Source organism: Stigmatopora nigra, chromosome 3 (genome assembly GCF_051989575.1).
Source record: "Stigmatopora nigra isolate UIUO_SnigA chromosome 3, RoL_Snig_1.1, whole genome shotgun sequence".
Lineage (NCBI taxonomy): Eukaryota > Metazoa > Chordata > Actinopteri > Syngnathiformes > Syngnathidae > Stigmatopora > Stigmatopora nigra.
The window spans coordinates 15,911,145-15,923,859 of NC_135510.1; the positions used below are offsets into that span (position 1 = coordinate 15,911,145).

General features: G+C 32.3%; 1 protein-coding gene across 5 annotated transcripts in view; it reads right to left on the reverse strand.

Annotated features, from left to right (window-relative positions):
• mettl15 (methyltransferase 15, mitochondrial 12S rRNA N4-cytidine) overlaps nucleotides 1-12,715 on the reverse strand; it is a 41,850-nt gene that overhangs the window by 27,187 nt on the left and 1,948 nt on the right. For all 5 annotated transcript variants that reach the window (XR_013325863.1, XM_077713310.1, XM_077713309.1 and 2 more), the window contains exon 2: nucleotides 12,174-12,431. Coding sequence is in view for 4 of the 5 variants with exons in the window: in XM_077713310.1 (XP_077569436.1) it covers nucleotides 12,174-12,416 (243 nt within the window). In the remaining variant the exon portion in view is untranslated. The remainder of the gene's footprint in view (nucleotides 1-12,173; nucleotides 12,432-12,715) is intronic.

The following is a 12,715-nucleotide window of genomic DNA, read 5'->3' on the forward strand; positions in this document are numbered from 1 at the left end:
TAACACCGATGATAATGTTCTGTACTGAAGATAAACAGTTTTGAGACCTGTTGATGACATGATTACAAAGCCATGTAATTGTGCTTCATCCTGGTCAAGCTATCAGATGGCCTGACCAAGTCTGCCATTTGTAAAAACAGACACCAAACATTAGAAGCGTCAAGGGGCACAAGTCAAAACAATATCCTTTGAAAAAACAAATATTAGAATCATACCGCAACCCTAAAGGTGGCAAAATAAATTATTTAAAAAATCCAATCAAGATGAATACTGTGTGACTATTTTATCCTTGTTATTGGGTGTTATATCTGCCTTTCCCAGCAGAGGGAACAGGAGAGTAATGCGAGTGGTGCAGTATGAGGCTGCAAAGTGGTATCATGCAGGAAAATTCAGCAGTCACCAACTCATCAGTCAAGAGAATGATCCTTATCAAATTCAAAAGACAAATGCATAACAGACTCACTTGTTTTAAGTAAAAGCAAAAACCTTGATAATAACCTTTTGAGGAACATTCAAGGGAAAATATGTATTCCCCCTATACTATTCATGAAAAGTATGGATTACGGAAAGCCAGAAGTGCTATGGTGGAAACCTCATTGCAGGCTGTCATATGGTTGAATTCATTAAGAGTAGGGGAGCAGGAACCTGAGAGACGCTAAAGTACTAACCTAAATCCTAGTTGCGACTCCCAAGCCCAGGTAGGTTACAGTGAGGCATCTAAAATGTCACTGAGTGGAGTTTTTACTTATATCCTGTTACACTACTGGACAGACCATTAGAGACACAGGTGCAGGATCGCTTTTCTTCTTGCGTCCGTTGCCATGGTAAGAGTGAAGCTAAATGGTTTTCATTTCTTCTTCTGGTTTACAAAGTTAATGGTATGCCAATGTTTACAGAAACAGCTGTCTTAATACAGAGGAAAAATTATGGCATTCATTTATTATTATTATTATTATTATTATTATTACTTTCACTGTTCTTTGTTTTATCTGAATTTAAGTAGGTTAGTTACCCTGTAGATTATGATTATAATTGTGGGGACATATTTTAAAACAAATACATGTCCTTGGTCTAAATTTATGACCGGTTACATTCAATAGAACGTGTTTTTACGTCACATTGATTTGAACTTTTTCAACAGTGGCAAAAATGTATTTGGGAGTAAGCCTCTGTTTGCATTCAGCAGAAGGGATCACCAAAACAGATGGGTCTTTGATCAGATAAGCTGATACAGGTATGACAGCGCCCTCTAATTTTTTTTTGTCAAACATATGTGGATCGTGAGCAGTGGTGTCTCAGATTTCTGCCGACAAAAAACTAAACATTCTGCTTTTGTGTCAAAATCAGTTAAATAGCGGGTGAATGATAGAGGAACATAAACATTGACAGAGCTCTTCCCCAGAAAGCATTCCAAGCGGCAACATGTATGTTTAGATAATGTTTCTTTTGTCAGAGAGGAATGCACAAAAGTGGGAACAATTACAATAATTCCACGGCCTCAGTAATGTTTGCAATCTACCGCCAATGTTTGACAGGAATTAGTATTTGAACAACTTATGAGGAAAACATGTAGGTGCATGCAAAAATATTTTTCTTTCTCTCATTCACTGCGAGTGACACCAAGCCGGACAATCTATTTCAACCTATACGTCACCTTGAGCAAGGACTTGTTCAGACATTTTTTGGCAATCTGACTGATTGACAACATAAGAAAAACACTGTTTTGTTATTAAAAACATAAATATTTCGATTTCCCCAACACCCTTTTAAACCTATTGTAAAAGTTATTGCATTTCTCATCACTTTGATGAATCTTAGGAATATCAGACGGGTATTAAACTAAACCGGTTTCAACAATAAATCCGGCCAGTCCGAGACTGAGACAACACCAAGACTTTTGGGAGTTGAAACTGAGATGAGATGACCAGAAAAATGTGGTATTGCGACCAATACTAACCTTTAGCGTGGCAAATAATATGAGCTATTTTTATATTTTGGGGATTAAATGCTTCATAAATAAAGTAGAAATTAGATTGTCTGTTAATTGTGCACATGACAAATGGAGCTTGAATATAAGTAGTAATATTTGAGGAACAGATTCATTCTGAAATGAACAATCCATTAAACAAAAAATAAAGTTTAGTTCTTTCCCAAATTTATGAACTACTATTCGAAAGAGAACAACACCAAAATGCCAGGATGAAACAGAAATGTAGAAAGGATAGCTTTGATTTAAACCAAACAAGAAATAAGGTCAAATACGTTGTTGACCATCTTTTCAAAATGATTATGCGCTTCATTGGTGCCAGCGAAGAAAGATTTCATTTAAGAGTGACATGATTGTCAATATAGTGTACTAGGGAAACAATAGAAACTATATAAAGCTTGAGTGAAGAAAAGAGGGGGAGGAATCATGTAACTATATTCACAAAATGTAAAGAAGCATCAGGGAAGCTGGCTTCCTCTCCTGAAGGTGAATTTCATGGCACTAAAGGAAGACAAAGAAAGAACAGGGCCAAGTCCATTAGGGAGCGCAAAGAGGAGTCAAGCTAAATGAAGGTTTCATGGTGGAAAACATGTTAATAGGAAAACACATCTAGAGGCATTGAAGAAGATGCGTCCAGTAGTTTGAAGATAGGATTTACAATTCAGTCTGAAATGAAAGGAAATAAGAGATGAGATGGGGGTGCTAAAGGTGGCTTCGGGGAGGAGGGCTACTTCATGCTGCCATTTTAGTCAAATTTTTGACTGATGTTGCCCAGGGCCTTGCGGCCAAGAAAACATTGTGACATGCCATGCTTGTTTGTCTTAATCAGGTTAGTATGAACATACACACACACACACATATAATATACCGTATTTTCTCGCATATTAGCCGCCTCCGTGTATAAGCCGTACCCTTAAAATTGCCTAAGAAAAATCATTGAATTTTACAATTTCTCTCGTATAAGACGCCCCCCTGGTTCAGAATTTTTACCTCCATATTCATGGGTTTAATAGGAAGTACAAATGTTACTTTGAAAGGAAAATCTTGAGGAAAAAATCATCGCACGTGGTATTTCTGACATACTGTATAAATTGATTGCTGGATTGCACATTCATAAAGTGAGTTGCTTGCACATAGACAAATAAAAAAAATAATAAAAATAAAATAAAAAATATATATATGTGTGTGTGTATATATACATATATATATATATATATATATATATATATATATATATATATATATATATATAAATATATAAATATATATATATATATATATATATACATATACATATATATATATATATATATATATATATATATATATATATATATATATATATATATATATATATATATATATATATATATATATATATATATATATATATATATATATATATATATATATATATATATATATATATATATATATATATATATATATATATATATATATATATATATATATATATATATATATATATATATATATATATATATATATATATATATATATATATATATATATATATATATATATATATATATATATATATATATATATATATATATATATATATATATATATATACATATATATACATATATATACATATATATACATATATATATATATATATATATACATCATATATATATATATATATATATATACAAACGATCAAGCACAAGACATTGCATTAAACGATATATATATATATATATATATATATATATATATATATATATATATATATATATATATATATATATATATATATATATATATATATATATATATATATATATATATATATATATATATATATATATATATATATATATATATATATATATATATATATATATATATATATATATATATATATATATATATATATATATATATATATATATATATATATATATATATATATATATATATATATATATATATATATATATATATATATATATATATATATATATATATATATATATATATATATATATATATATATATCGTTTAATGCAATGTCTTGTGCTTGATCGTTTTTTGAGGGGGGGGTCTTTTGTTCTGCAGCATGCTTTAGGCCTGTTTTTGGAGTAAAAACACAAGAGTAACAATGACTTAAAGACAGAAAATACTATTAGTGGTTGAGGTGAATAGTGTCATGTAATGTCAAGCACACATGTGCTTCCCTAACAAATTAGTCAGAAAACAGAGTAAGCAATGAGTGGGAACACTCAAGCTGAGAAAAACAGCACATACAGGGTAAGGCTTGTAATACAGACTGTGTTGGTCACACAGATAAGGTCAATCCCTCACACTTATTTAAGCTTTTTATAATACTGGTTCAGTATTGATATTTTTTTGTAAAACAATACATGGTACTGAGGAAATTATGTGTATATGAGTATGTGTTTACAGTACTTATATCAACGCTTGATTGAAAAACAGTGTTTGTTCTAAATGAAAGCATATTTAAGGCATTATTATTGAAACACAAATTGTACTTGAAGGTTTAAATTTAGTGTGACATAAGAATAAAATGTGTGTGTATAGTAATCTAAGTTCATTTAAGTTAAATTTAAGTCTGTTCTCTCGCTCTCTCGTCCGCGGACTCCGATGCACTACCTGTATTGTCTGTTCTGACTATTGTGACATTTTAGTATTGAAGACCATAACCAATAGATAGGTATTTGTTACTTTGTGAGTAGGTGGTGAGTTTTTCCAAAGTATTATTCTGTTTTTGGTGTTTTTTTCAGAGGTTGAGAATGGATTAATTTATATTTAGATCATTTCTATGGGAAAAAAATGTATTTAAGATACGAGTAAATTGACATACGAGCTCGGTCCCGGGAACACATTAAGATTGTATCTCGATCGACAGATTTGGTCTGTCATGATACCTATCTGAACAGGGCAAAAGAAGACAAGAAAATTCCAATCAGTTTCCCTGAACTATGCAGATTAAATGCCGTACAATTCCAAAAAATGGCCTTACAAAGTAATGCTTTATAAATATCTAGTAATCCAAGATCCATGAACATTTTCTTCCTAAATTAACTAAAAACTTTTATGCAGCTGGACGTCATACAAACACTAGTTGAGCATGTGTTGAAGTAATGAGTCATTCCAATCTAGCTATCCACAGGGTATGTATTTGATTAGCAAGCCCACGCTCATACCAAGAATAACTATAAATATTGCTGATAGACCAAAAGTAATCTAATCATTTTAACACTGTCAATGATTTCTATAAGATATCTTAGAAATGACTGATATTGAATCCATGCCTGGAAGTACTGAGGAGTAGATGTTGTGGATTATCTATGATGGATGGATGCAAACTCTTTCCAAGCATACATAGGGAAATAATAGACTCAACTACAGATTACTAAATCATCTGCAGCATTTTCTTGCAGATTATAAAGGAAATCCCTCGTCTGAGTTCGGGGTCACCGTCATTCACTGCGTAAGGTAATCTATTTCAGACTTCTAACATTTCGACAGCAACAGGATACTGCTTTCCCGACCGACATCACTGCACCCTACCTAAGTTCCATAAGAGCACGCTGCCAATAGGGGACTGAACACCTCCCTGGCAGGATGCGTCAAATTGCCAACCGGGGCCCGATGAAGCCCCTCTACTGATTGAAGCGGGAAACGAACAGAAGCAACAACCATGAGCCGAGAAAGACAAGAGAAAGAAGCAGACCCAGGAGAGTGGTGGTGCAATCCCTATGTTCCGAAGCAGCGACGGAAGTCACCATGATACAAGGCCGTACTGTCCAAGCCGCGGTAAACAACACGCGAGGCAAGGGAAGTAGCCCAACACACCAGGGCAACCACAATCCTACTTTGACATGTTACACTCATCAAAGTAACTTCTCTAACCGCCGATAACCTCAGACTAAACTTGTAACTTTAAGAGATGAACACTGAAGATCTGTCAATCAGCCTCAGTATCCCTGGCTGGAGTGTTTAATTTCAAAGATCAATTATTTAGTTGCCTCTTCTTTCACTGCTTGGAGCATTCAAAAAGGAGTGTGAAAAAAAAACATTCACAAGATATATTTGTCCAACTTGATAAAGAATTTCTAAAGGTTGTGTTTTTACTTCTCTATTTTTGTCTTCTGTCTACAATGTGTTAATTTCCTACACAAGACTGTTAAGGAAATTGAAATGGGGGCATTTTGTACACAACAATCTAATTCAGGAAATGCAAAGCAAGTACACCACTAATATTGACTTTGCCGTATATTGTATTGGTTTAAACCATTCCTATGTAGAGAAAATAGTATGTGACTCTATGCATTCATTTATTTCCCATACTATTAATCCACACAATGGTTGTGGGGGGTGCTGGAGCCTATCTCAGTCAACAACTATTGGAAGCATGAGTGCAACAACCTGAATTGGTTGCCAACCAATCGCAGGGCAAAAGGAGACAGACAACCATTCACGATCACACACATACTTGGGGGCAATTAAGAATCATGGTCTTAATAGATCTCTTAAGGTCTTTCCACATCATCTTAGTTAGGTTAAGGTCAGAACGGCAGTTTTTCTTCTGATGCCATTGTGTTGTTGATTTTGAAACGTTTTTTTTCTGTAAAATTGCGTGATCACCTTATAAATTCAAGTTCCGATTTATGATAGCAAGGCATGACCATATCATGATGTCCCCTCCATCATAGTCAACAGGAAAACCTGATGTTCTTGTGCAGTGGGGGGTAGTAGCGGCTTGGAATCTTTAAAATACGGCAACTCATTAGGTGCCATTGATGACAAGAGACATTCAATCCATTTTTTTTTATCCTAATCAGCTGCTTAGATACATAAGAATGGTACAATCGCAATTTGAATGATGTTGAGATCTTGTGATCAAAAGAAATAGAAAGAGAAAACGATTTGCAAATCTTGTTTAACATATCTATGCTACAAAAAGAAGCTATTTAATGATCAAACTGATAAACTTTATTGTTCAATATTCTTTGTACGCTGATGTCAATTTTGCATAACACCCTCTTTTAACAGAGCGTCTCAATTTCATTGAAATTGGGGTTGTAAATCTGAGTCTCTTTAAAGACTGTATACTGCTGTACTCTCCTATTGTGGTTGTTTATACTGTGTTGTTTATTGAGAAAATGCAGCTTGACACAAAAGGTTGGGGGCAGAGAGAAAGAAAGAAAAGAAATAAGAGTGAGACAAAAACATGATTGAATATACTACATAATAAACATCATAAGTAGAGTTTACATCTCGACATGACTACTTTTACCAAGGGGACACCATCTGTAGAGGAGATATCAACGAATAGGACAAGTTAAGATAGGTCATGAATGAGTGTGATTGGTTAAGGTGAATGGGAAGAAGTGTTTAATGGAAAACCCGATATTAAGACAAATCAACTGTCAGCATGAATGAGCCAACATCCTTTTTCGAACTATGGAATCGCTAATTTTGTCACCAACATTTTGATATACCTCTATATTTATTTTCTAGTGGCACCTTTTCATATCTATATGCACTCATATGCACTCTAACGTGTGCTTAGATTGAAAGTACAATGTGGTCCACCAGATGAAAAAAAAACATTCTATAAAAAGTTCTTATGCTTGATTTATAAACCTAAAGATAATTCTCTTCATCATATAGGCAAACTACTCTGGCTTTCTCGGAATTGAAGAATGCTCTCTCTCTCCTGAATGTTTGAGCTATTTTCTACTGATATTTCCAATATGGGCGGCCCGGTGAAGCAAGTGGTTAGCTCGTTGGCCTCACAGCTCTGGGGTCCTGGGTTCAAATCCAGGTCACCTATACCTGTGCGGAGTTTGCATGTTCTCCCTAGGCCTGCGTGGGTTTCACCCGGGTACTCCGGGTTCCACCCACATTCCAAAAACATGCATAGTAGGCTGATTGAACACAAATTGCCTCTAGGTATGGGTGTGAGTGTGCATGGTTGTCCGTCTCCTTGTGTCCTGTGATCGACTGGCCACTGATTCCGGGTGTCCCTCGTCTCTGGCCTGGAATCAGCTGGTATAGGCTCCAGCACCCCCGTGACCCTCGTGAAGCAGTTCAGAAAATGAGATGAGATGTTTCCAATGTTTTCTTCTTAAAATTGTTGAAGTATCATGAGTTGACTGCTTAAAGTCATTGTCCAAATGGACACCGCAGGACATGAAGCTGATGCCAAGCTTTCTCACGTCAAGCCAATCTGTGAGAGATGGAGCAAAGCAGCTAGAACTTCTGTGATTGGCAAGTAGCTTTGCCTACTAAGGCTAATTAGCAATGATACACATTACTATTCATTTATTCTCATTGTCCAGTGCTAACCACTGACATCCGTCAGACTTCGGTTCTGACTTGTTAATGAGAGTAGAATATAAACAGTCATGTCTAAATTCAAACTTCTATTCTTAACTCGCTGAGATACTAACATTGCTTTAGAGTAGGCCTGGGCGATATTACAAAAAATTGTTATCACGATTAAGAAAAAGTACATCAGTCCATATCAGAAGCTATCACATCTTTTTTCTTTCAAAATTTAAACTTCAAAATTGTAAAAGTATTTTTGTTGTTCTACTGTGCAATCAAGATAAGACAGTTCCCTCATTAGACTATGAAAAGAATAATGTATAATAAAACCAGCAGAAATTTTGACAGGTGTCTTTACTTTTATAAATTGGCCTTCAAACCAAAGGTTTCTGTGCAATATGAAATCAATAAAATAGTCAACTAAAGACATCAACATTGGCAAGCAGGCTATTTTCAGCCTCACAAAAAGAAATTATGTAAGTTTGACTAACGTGGCAGTTTGATTTTTTTTTTTAGATGAACTTAACCCATTTTAACTCAAGTTAACATGTTTTAGATTTTTGCATTTTCATAACATTTGCGTAAATGGGAAAACAACTTGATATCAAGTGAGAACCAAATTACAAGCTGTCCCTAAATGGGGAAGGTGGGTTAAAACGGGTTAAGGAGTTTTTCAATTAGGCTACTGTTGCACACTCACAATCATACTGCCACCAGCGGTAATCAAGCCTGCACCTAAATAACACCAAAGTCAGCCGAGTAAACCTCTATCTACACCACGAGGCAGCTGGAATGTTATTGTTGACAAAAATCCTTTGACGATAATTATCACCCAAATCTACTTTAGGGTAACACTTTCCCTGGGGAAACAACAAGGTAATGACATCAACATTTAGGGGACAGTAACAATATATATTTAATGTGTGTCTGTGTAATATTAATATGTAAACAAAAAACAGCTGTGATGAAGAACAACTTCTGTTGTTAATGTAAAAGCAACATTTTTGGTTTCTCAAGTGAGGGAGATTTACAGCATGTACTGTGCAGCAAACGAAATCTATCAAACTGCTTTATTAACATTTGATTGCCAAACTGTCTTGGGACAGTTGGCAAATGGGCGGACAGCGGAGGAGTTTAGAGGTGTTAAAGTTCAGGCAGGAGCGACGCAGCACCCTGTGTCGTGCCAACAGCTTTGCAGTGGCACATTTCTTCACTAACTTGATGACCTGAAACGCCAACCTGTCTTGACCATGCATTATATAGAGGGCAGACACCCCCTCCTTTGATATGCAAAAAGAGATGTATTTTGACTCATACCCATCTGTGCAAAATATACACCCAATTAAACAAGGCAAAGATATAGCAGACCAGTCTCTCAGAGAAAAATAATTACATATTTTTATTTTTATATATATATATATATATATATATATATATATATATATATATATATATATATATATATATATATATATATATATATATATATATATATATATATATATATATATATATATATATAGACATATACATATACATATATATATGTATATGTATATGTATATATATATATATATTATATATATATATATATATATATGTATATATTTCTATATATATATATATATATATATATATATATATATATATATATATATATATGTATATGTATATATATATATTATATAAATATATATATATATATATATATATATATATATATATATATATATATATATATATATATATATATATATATATATATATATATATATATATATATATATATATGTATGTATGTATGTATATATATATATATATATATATATATATATATATATATATATATATATATATATATATATATATATATATATATATATATATATATATATATATATATATATATATATATATATATATATATATATATATATATATATATATATATATATATATATATATATATGTATATATTTCTATATATATATATATGTATATGTATATATATTATATATATATATATATATATTTATGAGAAGTACTCATCAGACCCATCATAAGTTACAAAACATGCGCTGTATCCACAGTTCGGCAGAAATGTGAAAGATCAGTTTTATGTTTATTATTATGTATTCATTTTTGTGATGCATTCACAGCGTAATGAGGACAGTTTCTACTAGAGCTGAAGGATATGTACAAAACATATCTACTTTACATTCATGCCATCAACACAAAACTATACTATTATGTGTTTGTTGAGACAAAATATTTTTTCTGAAGAATGTGAGCAGCATGAGGGGAGGGCTGTTGAAAGTGCTGTTTTATTATTTAGAACTTACCATCTGTCATCAACCTTAAAGGGACTGTAAAGTCAAAGTCAAAATTAATAAATTCTTTGACGAATGGCAAATGTAAAGTCTGTTGTTAACTAACCTGCCAAATTTAAATGACTAAAAATTGAGTATTTATTAGAGGGCTATAAAAAGGGAGAACATTAGCCTGTCAGGTCTCAGACACTGTAGATGTGTTCAACAACTGTGTAAAAAAACACACCCCTCCACTGTCCCAACTTAATACAGTTTGGATGTTAATTCCATTTAGCAAGATTCACGACGTCGGGACAACTATGAATGTTTGAAGCATCTCAGCCAGATTCACATGATACCAACAAACGTCAGAATCAACATTATTTCTCTTAGTTTGCAGTGAAATAGTATTTTGTCCTTCTTTTGGAAATTATCAATAAGCATTAGTTTTTTGTAGTATATACTATTATTATATATATTGTAGTATAGCACTATCAATAAAAACACCTATTTAAGTGACAATATAGTAGATTAAGTCAGAGATTAGACTAACAATCATCACATGGTTCACCATTTATTTTTTTATTTGATCATTTTATACTAAACTTTGATTAATAGTGATTATACTTCTTTTTAAGCATGTCACCTTCTTAGGAAAATGTACAAAATAATGCATGCTAACTGCTGGTCTACCAGGGTGCCCAATTTTAGCCTTACTTAAAAACATGATTCCAAAAATCCAGACGGCAAATGCACTTAATTGTCCTCTCCTCTTAAGTGTTTTCAGAAATGATCTTAAAACATCAAATCTTGACAACAAAGTACTTTCGGGTTAAGCGATAACACTAAATTGTTCTCCCCCAATTTTCAGTAATTATCTCAAAAAAATATTTCCAGTATGTAGATGAAATACATAAAAAAACATTTCACTCCAGCTCTGCTTTAATAATAGTTGTGCATATATTATCCAACAAGTGTAACAGGTAATAAGAATGCAGTATTTTTTTTAAAACACCAAAATATGGCTGGACACCAAGTAATTATTATTATTATTATTTTGTATATTATTCAATGAATCAGATGTAAAAAGAAAATCAGTTTCATTAGTTAATAGAACAGGAGAGTATTTACAATTCCAAATTTAAGAGTATGAAACTCAAAGCATTTTGTAAAGAAATTTAGGTGACCTTTTCAAACAGTTACTAGATATATGTTTCTTATTATACATTATTGTCAATCAAAGTAATGTTTCATTGGTTCCTGCTTTTAGATTATGCTATCTGAGAGCCTTTGTACTGAAAGAAACTAGTTCTGATGATAAATTAATACTGCTCTATTAGTTTAACCATAGCTGTGACCAAATGAAATTCATTTATTCATAAATTAGAACCTCACAATGAACAAGAACTCCACTAACTTCCATATTATTAATTCGACACTAAATGTAATAAAAATTTAAATTAACAAGAAATTAAATTAGAATAACAGCAATAGAAATATTACATTACGTGATCGGAAAGAATGTAGTATCAAAAAAATCTACTTACATGACCTGGTTGGATGTCCAAGTAATGAAGCACCTCTTTGAGCATGACAGGCATATGTGGAGGCTTTTCAGTTGAAATATAACGCTGTTCTTCTGATTTACATGAGGGACCCGAACCAGAATCAGCACCAAAGCTCGCTGTCTGAGAATTTAATTTTAAATTCCAGAATCTCATCACTGATTGCACAGCCAAACTTCTTTTCTGAAACAACTGGCGGGAAGGCGAAGGAATATGGAAAATCATTATCCCTAATTTGACCTGTGGAAAAGATAAGAGCCAGGATAAGTAATGGATTATACAATAAATAATTGATTGCAAAACATAATCATTTTTTTTGTTGTTTTTAAATGAAAAAGATATGAACAATGGAAACTACCATTAAAAACATGTTGGAAGTGCAGTAAGAATATGTCTACTGTAACAAGACAATGCATGTTAGAAATGTACTGCAAGCTCATGTAAAAATATATTTTTTTGAAAAATAAAAAAAGAATGTTTTCAAATGTTTTCTGGCAAGCAAATAAATTGAAATTGTAAGTGTT